At 44.1% G+C, this 20,648-nt stretch overlaps 1 protein-coding gene across 1 annotated transcript; it reads left to right on the top strand.

The window, feature by feature from the left end:
- The first annotated feature begins 4,393 nt into the window (after positions 1 to 4,393).
- GPR6 (G protein-coupled receptor 6) lies at positions 4,394 to 5,500 on the top strand. Its single transcript, XM_061207417.1, has one exon. The coding sequence runs from the start codon at positions 4,397 to 4,399 to the stop codon at positions 5,498 to 5,500; it is 1,104 nt and encodes a 367-aa protein (XP_061063400.1). The 5' UTR covers positions 4,394 to 4,396.
- Positions 5,501 to 20,648: the final 15,148 nt, after the last annotated feature.

Below are 20,648 nucleotides of genomic sequence, written 5' to 3'. Positions count from 1 at the left end.
AGTGATTTGAAGCTGGATTGTTGCTAAAATTCCCTTATTGCAACTATTCCAAACTCCAATCTACAATTTTCAGGAGTTTCACTGCATGCTAAACTGACAATGAGATGGTATGATTGCTTAGATGAGTGTTCTCAACCCGGGCTTTCCATTAGAGTCTTTAGGAAATTTGGTGCCTGGTCCTCACTCCAGGCCAAATGAATCAGAATCTCTGGGTGAGAGATCCAGGAGTCGGTAGTTTTAAAAAGCTTTCTAGGTAATTCTAATGTGCAGCCAGGGTTGGGAACCACTAGCTGAGCCTCAGGTGGGCAAGAGATGATAGCCAGGGGAGCAAGAGAAAGAGTTGTGGTTGAGAGGTTGTGATTCCTGGGCATAACCTCAGAGAAGGAAAGTTTCCTTGTGTTTACGCTTGGATAGTACTGGAATATAAAGGCACCAGAGGATATGTTGGGTGTGTCACAAGGGTGGTAATGAGTTTAACCTATGCCTATAAGCCAGAAACCAAACACTGCACATCCCAAAACATAACCAGGATCAGACAACCTGGTGGATGAATAGTACATTTAGTTGTGTGTTTCAGTCAAGTATCAAAGATTCACAGAGTAGAAACCCACTCAAGAAACCTCAAGATTAGGAAGGTTTGTAGTAGAGACTACAAATACTAATTTCCAGGGATCCAGGGATCTAGACTCCCAGAGCTGGCAACCGGATACTCAGGGACTGAGGTCATTCCCTCCATCTCTCACTCATTTGATTTCCCTTATCTCTGTTCCTCTCTGCACATCTGCTTCATTCTTCCATTGCAGTTGTCTTCCTCTGATTCTCATTTCACACAAGGCTCAACATGAGTGCTGCAGCCCTAACTTATCATGATCTTTCAGGTCCAGAGCCCAGCACTGACTGACCATTGTCACAATGTTTCTTAGTTCAAATTTTCAGGGAGGGAATCTGGTCACTGTCCAGCAAATGATGGCTGGTCTTGTCTAGCCTTGGGTCAAGCATCAGTCTCTTCCCATAAGCTGGGCTGAGGGTGGAAATTGTCACATGGTTCACAGGCTGAACATTCTAGGAGACCACTGGAAGGGCAGGTTCTTGTGAGGAGCTGTGGGCAGAGTGGCAATGAAGTACATCTAATACCCATCCATAACCAATGAACCCATACCTTTCTTCTTTCCCATCTTCTGCCTCCCAGGAGATAGGTGGGTGTGGGGGAGATAAGGAGTTTGAAAGAATGTGCCTGTCTGCCGTCAGGATCCAGTCTAGCATCTGAGAGAGGTACCCACAGACTGGCACGACCAAAAGACAGTCTACAAACCCTCAACCAGCATTTATGTACATGATTATACGGGTGTTGTCTTCCTCCTGAAACTACTGAAAAGTTAGTCCCGTCTTGGCAATAGTGAAAGCCTGAAGATGTCTGAAACACAGGATCTCTGCTTGCTCAACTTTAATCTCATACTTTCTACTGCATTGTGACATGTAAAAATGTAACACATTGGGGCTTCCCTGGTGGCGCAGTGGTTGAGAATTTGCCTGCCAATGCAGGGGACACGGGTTCGAGCCCTGGTCTGGGAAGATCCCACATGCCGCGGAGCAACTAGGCCCGTGAGGCGCAATTACTGAGCCTGCGCGTCTGGAGCCTGTGCTCCGCAACAAGAGAGGCCGCGATAATGAGAGGCCCGCGCACCGCGATGAAGAGTGGCCCCCACTTGCCGCAACTAGAGAGAGCCCTCGCACAGAAACGAAGACCCAACACAGCCATAAATAAATAAATAAATAAATAAATAGATAAACCCAAAGTTTTAAAAAAAAAATACAGAAATAAAAAAATGTAACACATTCAGACACTAAGAAGGATTCTCCTTCCCTTGGGCCTTTATCTAATTGTTTGAAAAATTTGCGATTAACATGTGATTACAGTGGTTTGACAGTTTGCTTGACAGCTCTGAAATAACATTCTTGGCTTTTAGTTGACAATCTTTTACTGAAACTCAAAATGATACTTTCCAGAAACTTAGAACTTCAGCCAATTTGAAGGTTCATGAGAATTTTATAAACTCCCCAAATGGAGAAATTGTATGTAAACTCATCTTATGGGCCAACACTGGCTATTGCAGCAAAGAATTGAATGGTCCTATAGTTTTCCTTCTTTCCTTTAGTTAAGTTCAGTTGCACAGGGGCAGGAGGGCAGGAGTAGTCTGGACTTGGGGGCCATTTTTAGAGGGAGAAGACCAGGATAAAAATCCCCCTTCCACTCCAGCCTGTAGACAGTCTGAATATATTTTGTTCTTTTTGGGCCCTTGGGTGTAGAGGCAAAGTGAAGCCAGGAGAGGGAAGAAGGTATACAGGAAAAAGTAGAGGAAGCACCAGTAACAAATGTTGTCTATTTTCACCTTGCCCAGAGCATGTGGTCCCTGAAAATCATGTCTGTGGCTCTGGCATAATACCATCATGCCAGTATGCAATCATTTATTCTAGAGTCTTAGATGGAGTCAACTATTTTAGCTTTTTCCCAAGTACAGCTATTGGAGATTCTGGGTAATTAAAAAAAAAAGAAGAAGAAGTCTAATACTTGTATTTTACTGACAAAACAAAACACCTTTAAAACAAAAGGATGATTTATTGGAGCTGAAAATAAAACTCCTGCCTACTGAAGTCTGGTGCAGCTGAGTTATCACTATTTTCGTCCTGTAATTTGTTTTATAGGGTACTAATTAACAGGGCAAAGTCTGTTGCCAGCAAAGTAAATCACATTTTGCTGTTTTCTTCTTTTCTAACAAGACCCAGACCTGGTCTTTAATTAAAGAGCAAGGTCCAAGAGCACTATGAGCTAGTGCAGTTGGGAAACATTCGACTGGGAAGATCATGGTGAAGCCTGCTGTGTGGAGCCCAAGAAAGATAGTGAGAGAGAGGAAGAAATGGAGGGAGAGAGAGGAATTGATTGCACAGGTGACCTTCAAAAGAAGAGATTGTTTTCCTCAGCTGTCCCATCTTTTCTCTGTTCCCCACAACTTGGCTTTTCTCCTCTGGCTCTACTCAGCTGACACACTGTACCAGAAACATCCTTAAAACATCCTTTAAAAATAACCTCATCCTCCCCCACCACACACACACCAGTTCATTCCTGTCCCCCAAACAGTACTTTTCCTTTACGGTAGCAACTCTGTGTGCGATTGGGCCTCTCTGCCCCCAACCTCCCCCTTCTCCAGGCCTTTTTCTTCAACCTGGCCCCCTCAGTGACCTTTGACTCGGGGCCTTGCAGCCTGGCCAGTGCAACTCATCCCTCATCGCTCCCCTCCCATCTCACCCTCCTTGCCTGCCCTTAGTCTTCACTCTTTTTCTCCCTTGCCTCTTTCTTCCATCCCTGGAGGCTCCGGGCCGGCGGCGGCCCTCTGGTTTCTCCTCCCTCCTTGAACCCTCTGAGACATCCTTTGGAGAGGGTATATGGTGAGGGAGCTTGCTGATGGGCGGGCGAGGAAAGCGAGTGCCTAGCTTGCACCCTGGAAACAGGAGCCTGACGTCACCACCGCCTGCCTGTCAATCTCCAGCGGGCGCGCTGCTCGTAACCGCCTTTTCTTGTACTGACTGTGTCTCTATAACTCTCGGCGGCGCCGGCACAGCTACCAGCGCCCCGCGCTCCTCTGCGCGCCGTCCCGGCCACCTCCTTCAGGCGTCGGCTCTGTCCGCGCGGGCAGCGCAGCCTGGCGCCCAGCCACAGCGCTCATGATCAGCGATTTCCTGAAGCCCTGACTCCCCAGGTGAGCAGCCCGTCTCTCTAAAGGAACTCTGAGGGTGTGCAAAGGGGAAGGGGTGAAGGATGGCCGGGGGATGGCTCCTTCCCGGAGCCAAGCATGACGCCACACACCCTCCACCCACACAGACATCCTAGCTTCTCTCCCCCGAAACCGCTTTCCCAGGGGTCTCTGGCCTCCGGGGTCCGCTGTGCTCCACGGTCGCAGAAACTTCGCTTTCAGCACCGCGGACAGCTACTCCGCCTCCCAGTTGAGGAGAGCGCCTGACCGAGCCGGTCAGAGCCAGGGCGGCACTCGCTGAGGCTGACACTACTAGCTTGGTGCGCAAGATGCGTGTGCAAACACAGGCATACTTACATGATCTGTGTGTATGCGAGTGCGTGTTATTCGTGTGTATATCTGTGCAAAAACTCAGATATCAGTACGGGCATCCCTTGTGCTTTGCACTCACACGCTCACTCACTCACTCAACAGGTATTCATTTATTTTTGGCTCTCAACCACTGCTTCCTCGCTCTGCTCTGGGGTCCCGGGGTGGGATGGGCAATAGGGGCGGGGGAGCAGCGCCCGGCGAAGTACCCGGGCGGCGTAAACCGCACACCTGACGCTTGTTCTCCCTCTCCACGCAGGGTGTAGCGTCCCGCCGTGATGAACGCGAGCTCATCTTCGCTCAACGACTCCCAGGTGGTGGCAGTGGCGGCCGAGGGTGCGGCGGCAGCGGCCACCGCAGCAGGAGCGCGGGACACCGGTGAATGGGGGCCCCCGGCAGCCGCAGCCGCAGCCGCAGCGGCGCTGGGGGGCAGCGGCGCAGCTAATGCGTCGCTGGAGTTGTCTTCGCAGCTGCCAGCGGGGCCGCCGGGGCTGCTGCTGTCTTCAGTGAATCCATGGGACGTACTGCTCTGCGTGTCTGGGACGGTGATCGCAGGCGAAAATGCGCTGGTGGTGGCGCTCATCGCGTCCACACCTGCGCTGCGCACGCCCATGTTCGTGCTGGTAGGCAGCCTGGCCACCGCCGACCTGCTGGCGGGCTGCGGTCTCATTCTGCACTTCGTATTTCAGTACGTGGTGCCCTCGGAGACTGTGAGCCTGCTTACTGTGGGCTTCCTCGTGGCCTCCTTCGCTGCCTCCGTCAGCAGCCTGCTGGCCATTACGGTGGACCGCTACCTGTCCCTCTACAACGCGCTCACCTATTACTCGCGACGGACCCTGTTGGGCATGCACCTCCTTCTTGCTGCCACCTGGACGGTGTCCTTAGGCCTTGGGCTGCTGCCGGTGCTTGGCTGGAACTGCCTGGCAGAGCGCGCCGCCTGCAGCGTGGTGCGCCCGCTGACGCGCAGCCACGTGGCACTGCTCTCCGCCACCTTCTTTGCGGTCTTCGGCATCATGCTGCACCTGTACGTGCGCATCTGCCAGGTAGTCTGGCGTCACGCACACCAGATCGCGCTGCAGCAGCACTGCCTGGCGCCGCCCCACCTTGCCGCCACCAGAAAGGGTGTGGGTACGCTGGCCGTGGTGCTGGGTACTTTCGGTGCCAGCTGGCTGCCCTTTGCCATCTACTGCGTGGTAGGCAGCCATGAGGACCCAGCTGTCTACACCTACGCCACCCTGCTGCCCGCCACCTACAACTCTATGATCAATCCTATCATCTATGCCTTCCGCAACCAGGAGATCCAACGCGCCCTGTGGCTCCTGTTTTGTGGCTGTTTCCAGTCCAAAGTGCCCTTCCGCTCCAGGTCCCCCAGTGAGGTCTGAAGGCTCCCTCCATCCTCTAACCAACACCACGCCCCCAACAAGCCAGCCTTTGGTGAGCTTCTCCGTGCCTGCTGATGGACTCTGAGATCCCATAGTGTGACTCTGACTTTGGAAAGAGAGAATAAACATAAGCACAACAAACTCACAAGGACAAAGAGGCTTGTTGGCACTTTACATATACAGTGTATACATGTGTACATATATATACAAATATTTGTATCTTCTGGAGGTGTTCAGGATGTGGAATTTCCTGTTCTGTGAAAAAACTAACAAAAAGGTGGTCGTATACTCAAATTGTACATCACACTTGTCAAATGAAGACATTCCAATACTGCTTAATTACAGCACTTTATTTTTAGCTGCTGAACTGCCAAAACAGTGTTGCCATTTTCAAGGGCAGGGGAAGGGGGGTAAAAGTGTATTTTTGTTGTATGTGATAGAATATTTTGCTGCATATGCATCAGTAAATTACAACATATTTTGTACACAAATAAACACATTATAAAAATGTAATTTTTGGCATGTGACTGATGATAGAATTACTATTTAAGAGATGAATTATTAGTGTATTTACTTTAAAAGTTCATTATGTGTCATCTCCATCCTGTGAAAATCTTAATGTTAAAAAATCGCACACATTTGCATATTGTTCATAAATTGTCACTGAAACACCTAATCCAGATTATTGGGGAGGTACAGGAACTGAGTAATATATTCACATAACAGTATTCACAGGACACTAAAGGGTTATTTGTGTATCAGTGCAAATTAATCTACTCCCTTGGTTACTGGGTTTGGAAGACAAGCTCCAGAGGATGTCTGAAACCATTCCTTTATCTTACCACATGTGCACTTGTGAATCCTGAAACCACAAATTTTAGATGTATTTTTTCCAGTTTGGAAAGGATTTTAAATGTTGAAAATTCATATTGACTGAGTAGACTGTTACTGGCCAGGTCTTGTAGCAAAATGCACAGCCTTATAAAATAAATAAATTCTTCAAAGACAGGATTCCAAGATATACTGTGTTCATGAGGTAAATTAAGATAAGCTCAGTAGTCCACTTTGAGGCATTCTTATCTTCAAAGCACAGGGCATTAAACTAATATCCTCAAGAACTAAATATTCCCATTCCACCAATGGGTGGAATTGTTAAATTGTTCCCCTCCTTCCCTTCTTACAGGTCATGTGAGGATAAATAAGATAACATATACGGACATATTCTGAGCACCTGCGAAGACATATGCACACAAGCACAAGTAGTTACTGGTCTTAGGCCTTAGGAAAACATACACAAGCAAATTTTTTCATACAGTCCACAAATATTTATTGAATGCCTACTATCTGCTAGACACAGTCCCAGGGCTGGGAATACAGACATGAACTAAATAGACGAAAGGTCTCTGCTCATAGTGTTATCCTCTAGTAGGGGAGATGGCCTACAAGCAAATAAACAAATATATATGAAGAGATTTATTATAAAGAATTGGCTCATGCAACTGTGGAGGCTGAGAAGTCTCAAGGTGTACAGTCAGCAAGCTGGAAACCCAGGAATGCTGATGGTGTAGTTCCAATCTGAGTCTGAAGTCCTGAGAACCAGGAGAGCCCACAGGTTCAAGACCCAAGAAGAACTGATGTTTCAATTAGAAACCAAAGGCAGAAAAATACCAATGTTCCAGCTCAGACCAATCAGGCAGCAGGAGTTACTCAGCTCTTTTGTTCGTTTCTGGTCTTCAATTGATTGGATGAGTCTCCTCTACATTAGGGAAGGCAATCTGCTTTACTCAGCCTACTGAGTCAAATGTTAATCCCATCCAGAAACACCCTCAAAGACACACCCAGAATAAGGTTTAACCAAATGTCTGGGCACCCCGTGGTCCAGTCAAGTTGACACATAAAACTAACCATCACACCAAGAGAACACAGTAATCCAAAATAAAGGAGAAAAAGTGTTCCAGGAGGGAGTAGTCAACTGGGTCAAACATTGCTGAGAAAATAAGTAAAATGAGGATTAAAAACAATGACTCCAGATTTTGTAAAGTGAATGTCATTGGTGAACTTGACAAGAAACTTCAGGAGAGTGGGGGCGGAGGGGGGGAGGATTAACTGTAGAAGGTACAAGAGAAAATGCATGAGCAGTCTAGTCTCCAACATCTTGCAACAGAGCTGTGACCTTTTTAACAATATAAAACACACTAAGTTTTATAGACTTATAGTTTTATAGTGTCTGTAAATTTAGATCCAGTAGGATCAGCGTTATTGCTCATTCATCAAATTAACATTTTCTAACAAACAACCTTTACAGACTATTCAGCAACATCAGACACTCTTTCAGGCCCTATTAGTATCCAGGATGCTTTCAAGTGGACTGAAGTAACAAAAGCTCTGGCTGTAAACTTTTCCAAATGGTGGGGAAAACAACATGATTTCAGAGATGGAACAAAGAAGTCAAATTATTATACATGTTATAATTACAGAGAAAAATTTCTTGCAATCAGCAAGTTAAGAAAGTTCAACACTAAGATAGTAAGACAGACTATGGATCTGACTTCAGTCCACTTGGTATTAATATTCAATATCTCCCCTAGTCCTAATCAGAACATTTGAGAGAGCCAAGAACAAGAGGATACTAAACAATCAAGCTGTTAATATCCCTGGCTTACGCAGTTGGCCAGGCTGTGTGATGTCAAGGGTCTGGATATTAACCTACCTGATGATGTAAGGATAAAAAACTGTGACTATATCTTGAAACATTTCTATGAAGGAATGTCACATATTCACTTGACCCATCAACTATTAATAATCTCTATTTTAAGACCCTATGCAGCTGCTGGAAGCATATAGTCTTTGAGAAAAGCAAGATTCACTCAAACATCCAACCACTTACCCACTTTGCTATCTAATAGGCATCCTAAGTTTAATACATTTAAAATAGAGCCACTAATCTTTACCTCAATAAGTGCTCTTTCTCCCTTCTTTATCATCTAAATTAATGGCAATGACATCTTTCTAGTTGTGCAGACCAGAAACCTTGGAATCACACTTACACTTCCCTTTCTCTCATACCTCCCATCCAACGTGGATGCCTATTGCCTTTATTTTCAAAGTACACCCAGAATCTAGCCACTTCTCACATCTCCACCATTATCATCATCTCTTACTTGAATTACTGTGGTAGCCTTCTCTCTGGTCTCCTGGCTTCAGTTCTTGTGCCCTTCAGTCTATTGTCTGTACAGTGGCTCATCCTACAAACAGCTGCTCTTTTGACTACCCTTCAGATCAAAGCATGAGTCCACTAGCAGTACAGTCTGTCTCAAAAGAACAAACTTGGGGAAGCGTTATTTAGGCTCAAGAAATAGGCCTCGAGGAAGAATTTCTTTTTTCTTTTTTTTTTTTTTAACATATTTATTGGAGGATAATTGCTTTAAAAGGGTGTGTTAGTTTCTGCTGTATAACAAAGTGAATCAGCTATACATATACATATATCCCCATATCTCCTCCCTCTTGCGTCTCCCTCCCACCTTCCCTATCCCACCCCTCTAGGTGGACACAAAGCACCGAGCTGATCTCCCTGTGCTATGTGGCTGCTGAGGAAGAACTTCTTGAGTCTAGAAGTGAGGACATAGGCTCTTCACCCCCACAGCTGGAAGAGGAATAGAGCAGGGGCCTCTGCAGCCTGAGGCCCAGGGCAGGGCTTCACTTGGCCCAAGGTATTAGTTTCCTATTGCTGCTGTAACAAATGACCACAAACTTGGTAGCTTAAAACAATACATATTTATTCTCTTACAGTTATGAAGATCAGAAGTCTGCAATATATTTCATTGGGCTGAAATCAAAATTTAAGCAGGGCTGCACTTTCTTTGGAGGTTCTAGGGGGAGAATCCGTTTCCTTAAAATTTTCAGCTTTTAAAGTTGCATTCTTTGGCCTGTGGCCCCTTCCTCCATCTTCAAAGCCATCAGTGTATTATCTAGCTTAAGTGGTTACACTGCTTCCTTCTGTAGTCAAATCTCCTTCTGCCTCCCTCTTATAAGGACATTTGTGATTACATTTAGGACTTGCCCAGATAATTCAGGATAACCTTCCCATCTCAAGATCCTTGATTTAATCACATCTGCAAAATCTGTTTTGCCATATAAGGTAACAGTCACAGCTCTGAGAGCAGTACTAATGAAAAGTACAATAATAAGGGCATACACAGAGTGTAAGGATCCCATAGGAAGGTCAGAGAAATTCTATGGAAATCCACTAGGAAGGCAATACTGAACTGAGTCAAGAAAAACAAAAGAAGTGTTCAAGGCAAAAGACATTGAAGGGGAGTGTACCAGACCAAGAGGACAACATGAAGCCTAAAAGTGTGGCCCATTCAGAGCAATGCAGGCCATTCAGTATAGCTGGAGTGTGTAAGAACTAGAACCTAGAGAGGAAATAACGGGAGATAAGTCTGGAGACGTAGGCAGGAACCAGATCACAAAGAGCAGTGCTGGGAATGGATTGCAGGTGGAAAAGACTGGAAGCCAAGAGACTATATCGGAGACCAGTTGCAGCAATCCAGGTGAGAGCTGATGTCAGCATCAACTAAGGGGTAGGAGAAGGGGATGGATTCAAGAGGTATCAAAGAAGAGAGTGTCTTTGACTAAGTGAGTGATTATGGGGATTAAGAAACAATTTAGGAGTCAAGGATGTTCAAATGGGTGGATAACACTGAGATGGGAACATAGCAGGAAAGGCAGATTTGAGAAAGAGGGTGGTGAATCAAGTTTTCTACATATTAAATGTCAGGATCTGTGGGAATATCCAAGTGGAGGCAGCCGGCCCTGTGGCTTTGGAGCTTGCAGGGTGGCTGGAATGGAGACATAATTTCAGTAGTCATTGACCTTAAGGTGGAAGTGAAGCCACGGGAGGGAATGAGAAAAGGCCAAAGTTACAGTCTGGACACAATAACATATGGGAGTACAGTGAAGGAAGCAAAAGAGAAAAGGAGACCAAGGAGGATCATCCAGGTGAGACCTTTGGAAAACCAAGAGGAAAAAAGTTTTAAGAAGGAAGTGATCAAGTGTGTAAAGCATGCCCAGAGGTCAAGTAAGAGAGGGTTTGGAATGTGCTAGATTTACGAACATGGTGGTCACTAGTGACTTAAGTGAGAGCAGCTTCAATGGAGAGTGAGATAAAAGCTAGACTGCAGTAGATTGAGGAGGTAATGGGAATTTTCTAATTTTTTTCAATATATTTAACTTTAAATGAAAGGAGAGAAATAGGGTGGTAGCCTGAGAGAAATACTGGGTCACAAGATAGTCTTTGTTTTGTTTTGTTTTTTAAAGATGGGCAAGAATAGAATATGTTATTAGACTGAGGAGCAAGTACCATGTAATTGGAATGGCAGAAGATAGCAGAGAGAGTAAGATGCCTAACAGAGGGAGGCTTCACAGGAGAATGGGGTCCAGAACGTAATGTGATGGGGAGAGAGGGACTTAGACAGGAGGAGGTGGAGACACAGCTCCCCTGCTCTGACAGGAGACAAGGTGGGAATTATTGGTACTGATAGAGCTAAGTTTACAGATGGTGGGAGGAAGTTCACAGAGTTCTTATCTGACACCCTCAATTTATCTGAAGGAGGAGTGCCGGTTAAGAGACTATTGCGAGAAGTATCAAGAACCTAAGTTGATGACTTTGGGGACAAAGCTGTGAATTTGGGATAGTGTAATCATTTAATCAAAATTAAAGGTCAGACCACACCAAGTACTGCAAGGATGTAGAGCAATTAGAATTCTCATATACTGATGTTGGGAATGTAAAATAGTACAAACACTTTGGAAAATAGTTTGGTGGTTTCTTAAGAAGGTAAACATACTCCTCCTACCATATGACCCAGCCATTCCACTCCTCCTAAGTATTCATCCAAGAGAAATTAAAGCTTATGTCTATATAAAGACTTGCACATAAATGTTCACAGCAGCTTTACCTGTAATAGCCAAAAACTGAAAACAACTCAAATGCCCATCACAGGTAAATGAATAAAAATAAACAAACTGTGGTACATCCATACAACAGAATGTTACTCAGAAATCAGAAAGAATGAACTATTGGTACATGCAACAACATGGATAAATCTCCAAATAATTATGCTGGGTAAAAGAAGCCAGGCAAAAAAGAACACACATTGTAAGATTCCATTTATATAAAGACCTTGAAAATATATAGTGACAGAAAGCAGATCAATGGTTGGGATTGGGGGAGTAGGGATGGGAAAGAGAGAGAGGCAGCGATTGCAAAGGGGCACAAGGAAACATTTTGGGGTGATGGATAAGTTCATTATCTTAATTGTGATGATGATTTCATGGGTGTATACTTGATATGTCAAAACTCATCAAGTTGTATACTTTAAATATGTACAGTTTATTATACATCAATTATACCTCAATAAAGTTGTAATAAATAAGTGTCAGAGAAAGAATCATAGTAAAATAGCATCTAATTAAAAATAATACCAGATGGAAATAAAATATAAAGTTCCAATATGGCATGATTCATGTGTCAGAATAAGTTACGCTGCAGTAACAAACAACCCCCCAAAATCACAGTGACTTAACACAGCAAAGATTTCTCACCTGTACAATGTTAACTGCACTGCCTGGGCAACTTCCCAAGACAACCGTTCTATATGCACCAATGTAGCCATCCATCTTCTGGCTCTGTCCCTACAACATGAGGCTATCTCTGTAATCACTGGGGAGAGGGAGAACTGGAGGGTCTCACACCAGCAATGCAATGCTTTGGCCCATAAATCACACTTCCACTCACAGGCCACTGGGCAGAGCTAGTCACATAGCCCACCTAACTACTAGGGCATGGGGAAAAGTAATAATCCTGAACGTTCAGAAAGAAAGGCGAATCAGAAATGGATGAATTCAAGAAGATTTTACCACTCATGTTTTCAAGAACAAATACACTGTCTCTGCCATCCCAAACTGAACATCAAGTTGCAGACAGAAGAGATTCACAAGATTCAAACCCAAATCTTCAATTATTTAAGACTAGACAGAAGTTTATCGTCCTTTAATAAAACTTTACATTGTGGGGCTGTTGGGTTCATTTGGAGGAACACAGTGTAAAAACGTCAAGACGTGAAGTGAGCATAAAGGAAATGCAGTTCCAGACTGGACCTGATTTTCTAACCTCAGTCAGACTTTGTCCCTGGTCACACAGGAGGGGAGAATTGCGAAGGTTTAGCACAAACCCTTCTCCACAAACAGACTAACAAGCCCAAGCCCATGTTTTGGATATGTTGTTGAGATTTTGTGGGAAAATTGAGGGAAAGAGCGCGAATTGATGGTGATCAGAGAATCCAGAAATATCTGAATTCTACCACAAACTTACTGGGTCCCTTAGGGAAATAGTGAGGGACAATATCCTGTCAAAATTATTAGCTGTTGAAGGGAAGGAAGGAGGAAGGAAGTTAGCTGTGACTGTGAGCTGTGGCTTTGGCACAGAGCCTAAAGGCAGAGCATCCTTAGAAGCTGGGCTGGGTTGTATAAACCATCCTGTTCTCTTAAACCAAGAATGTATAAATGGCCTCAGTTCAAAGCTTGACTTGCTTTGCCCAATTTAAGCCCTTAATACACAAACCCAGGTCTCAAATCTTGCCATTAGTGGTTATAAAACAAAACAAAACCAACACCAAACTTCCAGACATGGGAAGAAGAGAATCAGAATGAGAGAGAGAGGGTGAGAGAGAGAGACCCAGTGCCCAGTTAGCCTGCACCTGGTTGCCTCAGAGGATAGCGAGAAGAAACCGGCCAGGCCTCCAGACAAGGAGCAGTGCTGTCCCTTCTACTCCAGCCAGAAGGAAGGGAGTATGCAGTTGGCCATTTACTAGATGGGCCAACTGGATCCATGTTCCTGCCAATTAAGGGTAGAGAGAAAAGAAGATGGAGAGAGAGAGGAAAACAGCATCTTACATGATGCGGTCATCTGGCTTTTTAACTAGCTGTCAGACCATGAGAAAATTCTTATTTGTTCAGTGGGGAATCATAATAGTAATTACCTTCTAAGGTTGTTGTAAGGGTTAAATGAGTTAATATATAAAGTTCAGTAGTGCACATGGTAGCATCATGTATGCCTTAGCTGCTATTGTTATTACTGTTGGTGAAAGCAGACTTCATGAATACTGAATTTCACCTAGTCTAGATTTTACAGCCTTAAGTGCATTTTGCTTTTCAAGTTTCCCTCTACTGCACCCATAAAATATTTTTCATACGTTATCTGTTTTCAGTAATCCGCAAATCTCAAAAATGCCTTTTCAATATCTTTAGCTACTGCTCTGAAAATAATTTGAATACAACGTATGATATTCATATAACATTTTTGATACCTAGTTAAGACTTATCTCCAAAACAGCAATCCAAATCAGCATTACGCCCATTTTTTCCAATGAATGAAACTGAGATCTACATACTTGCTAAAAAATATTGATCTTTAATTTTCAAATAGAATCTTGATATTTAGGAATACCTGAGCAGAACAACATTGATGCTGATTATATTACCTCTGCTTCCCTGAAAGCAGATTTTTTTTGTACATAAAACCAAAAAAAAATTAACCTGCACACACACATCCTCTCTTTGTCTTTGTCTCTCTGTCTCTGTCTCTTTCACGTGCACGCACACACACACACACACACACACACACACACCATGTCTCTATTCTCTGTGACTTACCAGGGGTCACTCACTAGAAGGATATACTACACACCCAGTAGTTGTTTGTATTCCAGGATGTTCTGCAGAACTCCGTTATTTTCTAGAGCAATGCAGCTATAAGAAAGGAATCTGTCTGGATCAACTTCAGAGGTGTACAGGAGAGCCAACATTCCCAGAGTGGTGGCTGGATGAACACATTTGAATACATTTATGTAGGTGGAAGGAAGGGGGGGAGAAGGACCTACACTCACTAAGAGAGTCCTCTGAGTACTGTACTTATCAGTCCAGGCATGTAGTGTTGAGGGAAAAGGGTTTATGGCCATTTGAGTATGCAAGTGAGAGCCATGTCCTGGAAGCCTTCCTGTGTGTGCTGGCTTAAGCCCTAGTGTAACCAAATTCAAGAATGATTATAGTGCCTGGTAGTGGGGTATTACTGTAATATTCAAGTGAACCTTGTATTAAAAGAATAATTTCCCCTAGATGTTATTATTGTTATTATTAATGGGAACACACAGTAAATAAACACGAGACAGCATCCTTTCCTTCACTGGAAGTGTGTTAAATTTGTGTTTTGCCAATATTTTACACAAAGATGCCTATGAAAACATTGGCAGAGGTAAAGACAGCTATACAATCATGTTTCATAACATACTGATAAGTCACATTTCCACCATTGTGAATGCACATCCACTTGATTACTGAAACAGCTGACAGCTGATAATGTTATCTTTTGTTGCCGAGACATTTAAACAGTGTGTGACAGGTGTCACTGGACAGGCTGGTACCATACCAACAGAACTTTCTATATCATGCAGTGTGCACGTGAAAACCAATTTGCCTGGGCTTTGCAGATTGCACTTAACTCCCGTAGCTTGTGGCTATCTGTGACTTCCTTCCTCTCCAGTTGTCAAGGGAGCCAACTGGGTCTGCTGGGGGTTTCGGCTGTAGCATCAGAGCCAGTCAGGACTGGAGGGACCTTAGAGACCATCTTGTCCACTCACTTGGGCTTCAGACTGTAATACTGTCTTTGGATTCAGTTCAGAGAAAATGGGTCACTTACCCAAGATTGCACAGCTTGTAAAGGGGGAAGACAGGTTTCCTCTTTTCCTCCCTATCACATGAAGTGTTTGGCATTCTGTCAGCCCATATAGACTCACGTGTTCTCTCAACTACCTTTACAGTCCTTCTCTGCCTCTCCCTCTCTTCTCAGAGATGTCCCTTTCTTACATTCTAGCAAAGCAGCTGGGCCAGGACGCCACGCCAACTCTAGTGCCTCCATGGACTGAGAGCTCTGAGTGTTGTTAGGATTGGTGACTCAGGCTGGACTTTTGGCAAGGAGGGTGCTGATGGAGGTATTTGCAAAGCCCGACACTATCTCTTCTGGACTTCAAACCCCAGGCTCAGAGTGGATGGTCCTACCACTCCAGAGTCCTGGCCATTCAGTGTGGTGAAAGAAGGGAGTTTTGACCCTAGACTCTGCTTATCATTCTCCCAAAGCTCAAAGCTTGGCCGCCTTTCTTTTTTCTATCACAGCCAAGACAGAACGATACCACCCAGGAAGCAGTCTTGTGGCAACTTCCAGCTCCACTGTTGTGGAGGACAGTCTTTGGCTAAGCATTCAGTCAATTGGTAGACAAGCTGAGTAATCAGCTTGTAAATCAGATGTCCCTAAATATCAGAGCCAAACTCTCTTGTGCCCTATGATTCAGTCCAGGACTTGCTCTGTATATTGTTCATACTTGAAATACCATCTTCAACCACTAAGTCATGCAGTTGACCATCTTCAGGACTTTAAGTAAAGCTTTTAGCCTAAAGAGTCAAGAGTTTTCTACCTCCCCCAACTAAGCTTAATGTAGATTAATGAGTTAAATTACAAATTTTTATTCTATTAAAAAATTAGAAGAAAATACAAGTGAGTACCTATCTCTGATATCTCTGGAGTGGGGAGGATTTTCTGAGCTGAAAGCAATGAACAGAGTCACAAAAGTACCTAAGAAATTAAAGTATGTGTGCTAAAACAAACCTGTCATAAACTAAACCAGAAGAAAAAGAACATAGTAAATATTTAAAGTGTATATATGACAAAGGGGTTACTCTCTTACATTTGAAGAATTTTTATAATCAAGAAAAGCTAATGAACCCATTAGAAAATTTGATAAAAATATGAAACATATTTCAAAAAGGAAGATAAACTGTTCAATTATATTACCCAAGAAATGTGAATAAAAGCAGCAAAATGCCATTTTTCATCTAGCAAGTCAGGTACTTTTTTCAGTGAAAGTATCAAATATTGACAAAATAATAATCACAATGTCTTGTTGACTTTGAAATATATGTAGAAGTAAAATGTAAGACACAACATTTCATTGTATAAGAGTAGAAATTTATGAAGTAGAAAAAAAATCTGTATGATGGAGAAAATTAACAGTCTGCATTATTTGGGAAATGGTAACAGTACTGTATTAGTTTCCTTTGGCTGCCATAACAAATTACTACAAACTGGGTGGTTTTAAAAACAACAGAAATTTATCCTCTCACAGCTCTGGAGGCCAAAAGTCTGAAATCAAGATTTCAGCAGGGCCACTCCCTTTGAAGGTTCTAGGGGAGAATCCTTTCTTGCCTCTTCCAATTTCTGGTAGCTCCAGGCATTCCTTAGCCTATAGCTGCATAACTCCAGTCTCAGCCTCCATCTATACATGGGCTTCTCTTCTCTGTGTCCTCTCCTCTTCTGTCTCCTACAAGGACCTTTTTCGTTGGATTTAGGGCTCACCCAGATAATCCGGGATGATCTCATCTACTGAGATCCTCAATCATATCCTCAAAGACACTTTTTCTAAATAAAGTCACATTCAAATATGTATTTTTATTCAGCATTTACAGTTGTTCTTGGTGGAAGGACTGGTGTCTTACAAGCTAGTCCATCATAGTCAGAAGTTCCTAATATATGTTTACTGAGTATCATTTTGTTTGGATGTATTCCAGAAGAATGTATGCTTTCTCTGTTTCCTATGTGTATATTTTAAATTTACATTAATGGTGTTGTGTTGTGTGAGATCTCCTTGTGTTTCTTACCTTTTTCTCTGAGTGCCATGCCTTTGAGCTATCCCTGTGGCTGTGTAGACTCTAAAGATTATGCTTCTCACTGCTGAATGTCAGTGTGCTTCCACCACATTCCAGTCTCCCAGTAATGGCACCCAGATTGCCTCCAACCTTCTAAAACCACAAATAGTCTCGAAATGAGCACTCCCAACTATGCCCCTTTATTGACCAGTCTGAGAATTTCTTTGAACTATATATACTCAGGAGCAGAATTACTGGTTCACTTGACCCAGAATTTCTGACTCAAATAATTGCGAAATTTGACTAAGCAGTATAATATTGCTCTCCGGAATGGTTTTATCTCTATATTAATTGCCCAATATCACAGAAGTGTGAGTATTTGGAATTTTCCATAAAGCAAAATGGATACAGTAGTGATGCTAATCACTGTGTTCTCACCCCGCCTCCACCTGCCCTGTACATACACACCTGCTTCCTGCTCTGGCCTCCTTAGTTTTACCAGATGGACTTATCCCCACAGGCCACAGCTGATTGGACAATGATGGACACCTTGACCATGCTGAGCCAACCAGATACTTTCTACCAAAAAGTTGGGATAAGGACACTGAAAGACTCAGAAGATGGTGGACACTTGAACTGAAAGTTTAGAGTCAGAACTACTCTGGTTCAACCACCGTCAACAACTTTCGCACTGATAATTAAGCAGGGAGAATCAGTCGAGAGAGAGAGAGAGAGAGAGAGAGAGAGAGAGAGAGAGAGAGAGAGAGAGAGAGAAGAGACAGACAGAGACAGAGACGGAGACAGAGACAGAGAGAGAGAAGCAGTGAATGGAGCCGACATGTAGCTGCACTAGAAATGGAAGAAGCAGTTTATCTGCTGACTCCTTGGACCTGGTCCTTGTGGGTCTGCCTGAATTTTGTTCCCCATTTTGGATGCCTACAAGGTTCGTGACCTACTGAACACTTTTTTAAAAAACTGACTTTACCTAACTTAAATAGGCTACTTTCTAGCAACCAAATAGCTCCTAGGAAAATATATAGCTTATTTTCTTGCCTTAGTAGACAGAGCACACTGATTTTTGTAAATAAAGTTTAATTGGAACACAGGCAGCTCATTCATTTATATATTGTCTATGGTTGCTTTTGCACTACAAAGACAGAGTTGTTACTGCATGGCCTACAGAGTCTAAAATATCATCTGGACCTTCACAGAAGAAGTTTGCTTACCCCAGCCTAATCTTTAGATAACTCAATGGCATCATTATGAATATCATCTCTTGCAATCTGCCTTGGTCCAGTGTTGCACTCAGGGTTTCTTGAGGTGTATAGAGGGCTGTCTGCCCCACTCTAAATGCCCCCAGAGAGCTGTGATGCTCTAGCAACTGGTTTTCTCTCTCTCCCCCTCAGGACCATTCTGCTCTGCATTGTTACTTCTCTCTGCTCTTTGGGTAGGATGGCAGCACCATGGTTAGCTGTTCCTGTGTCTATCACCTCTTGAGATGTCTGCTGGACCCTCCCCTTTGCTCCTTCTTTCCTCTCTCTCCTTTCCCTGCAGCTTCTCACTTTGCACTTTTGTCTTTGAAAGTTGACTTTTAGGGCCAGTACCAGTCATCCAGTGCTCTGCTGAGGAGCTATCTAGACATACTGTCTCTCTTTCAGTCTTCTTATCTGAGGTTCTTATTATTTTAATTATAGTTTAGTTTTATGTTCAGACTGCTGACACCTCCACATTGTGGAAAGTGCTGGAAACAGAGCAGTGGAAAAGTACAAAGAGGATTTCAATAGTTCTGCAGGACACATTAGATACTACGCATTGGAACAAAGGTGGAGATGGACCATCCCTCCTCTGCATCTTCATTCAGACTCCACTTGGCCACCTCCCCATACCTCTGCCCCATTCTTCCCACTTCCACACAGGGCTGGGCTGGGCCAGAGTTCCAGATAGCCCTCTTTACATTTTGTCTTGACACAGAGACCCCACCCTAAACTACCCCCTACTCTTTAGAATCATCACTCTAGCCATCTTTGGGGTGAAGTATTAAGAGAGGACAGAAGCCCTAGACATATGGACCCATCTAAAGTCCTCAAATGGTAGTCCTACATATATAGTAAGCCCCTTGTATTGTAATCAAAAGGGTATAATTTCTGCTCATGGGGGGGGGGGGCTGGAACCCTGGGAATCAGACTTAGGCCTCAGCCCTGGCTCTTTCTTTGCATGTGTGACCGCAGATGAGGTCCTTCACCTCTCTGGGCCTCAGCTTGTTCATCTGCAAAATGAGGGGTTTGGACTGAGACGAGTTCTGAGTTATCTTTTATTTTAGCCTTGTCACTCTGTTTTGAGCAGGTGGCCAGCCAAGATCCCATCTGTGATGGGGCTTAGAGAGATGCTATGTTGGCCGAGAACTAGCTTATTCCTCAGGGGATCCCTCACTTAAATAACTTGAGCGGGGGTTCACTATATCCAGAGGCTGCTCTGTGCTTTCTGGCTTTGACTAAGGCAGAAATGCTTTGAAAATTGGTGGAATTTCATGTTCTAAAAGTTCATCACAGCGCTCCAACTGCATTAGAGAAAGGTGTACGAAGAGCAGAGAAGTGAGCTATTCTTGTCAGCTCCTCTGCTTAAACCCACAGTAGCGCCCATTGCCACTAAAGTCAGACTCCTTCACATGACCAGCCAAACCCTTCATCATCTAATCCCTGGCAGCTTCTTCCCACGGACCTCTCCTCAGCCAAGCCAGATGCCTTTTAGTGCTTGAATATGCTGCTCTCATCCATCTCCAAGGCTTTGTATGTTCTGTTACCTTCGACCCCAACCTTCCTCCCCTGCCCTCCCCACCTCTTCCCAACTGGTGAGTAATACCTCAGGTCCTAGTTTACACGTTCCTCCACCTCAGACGAGGTTAGGTCTCCACAGGATGTTCTCCAAGTGCGCCGAGTGTCCCCCAGCCTGGTATTCTTCACCCTTTCTGGCAATTATTTCTCTAAATTGCCTCTCCTTGCTAGATTCTTAGCTCCAAGGGACCCTGTCCATCTTGTCACCACCATATCTCAAGGCCTGAAGCAAGCCTTGTGTGTAAAAGGTATTCAAAACATACATGTTAAAGGAGGGCCAAGGAATGAATTTGCTTCCTCTTCATGATGAGAAACACCTTCCTTCTTAGGCACTGCTATGGCGATTGGCCCAGAAGCCTTGAAAATGATCCAGTTAAGTGGCTTAATTAGCTGAAAGCTAAATGATGGAGAGATGTCTGGTGGCAATGGGAGGGCTGCAGGTGGGGCTCTAAACCATTCTGGTGGCTGGGATGGTGATGTTATTAGACGGTGTCAGCACATCACAGCATAGGGAGATGGCTCAGCTGATGAAATAACTAGCTAAAAAGCGAAAAGTAAAG

Source organism: Eubalaena glacialis, chromosome 12 (genome assembly GCF_028564815.1).
Source record: "Eubalaena glacialis isolate mEubGla1 chromosome 12, mEubGla1.1.hap2.+ XY, whole genome shotgun sequence".
NCBI classification, from domain to species: Eukaryota; Metazoa; Chordata; class Mammalia; order Artiodactyla; family Balaenidae; genus Eubalaena; species Eubalaena glacialis.
This window is presented reverse-complemented; position numbering and strand designations above follow the sequence as displayed.

Excerpts from the sequence above, each read along its gene's own strand:
- GPR6 (XM_061207417.1), top strand. The coding sequence starts at position 4,397 with ATGAACGCGAGCTCATCTTCGCTCAACGACTCCCAGGTGGTGGCAGTG.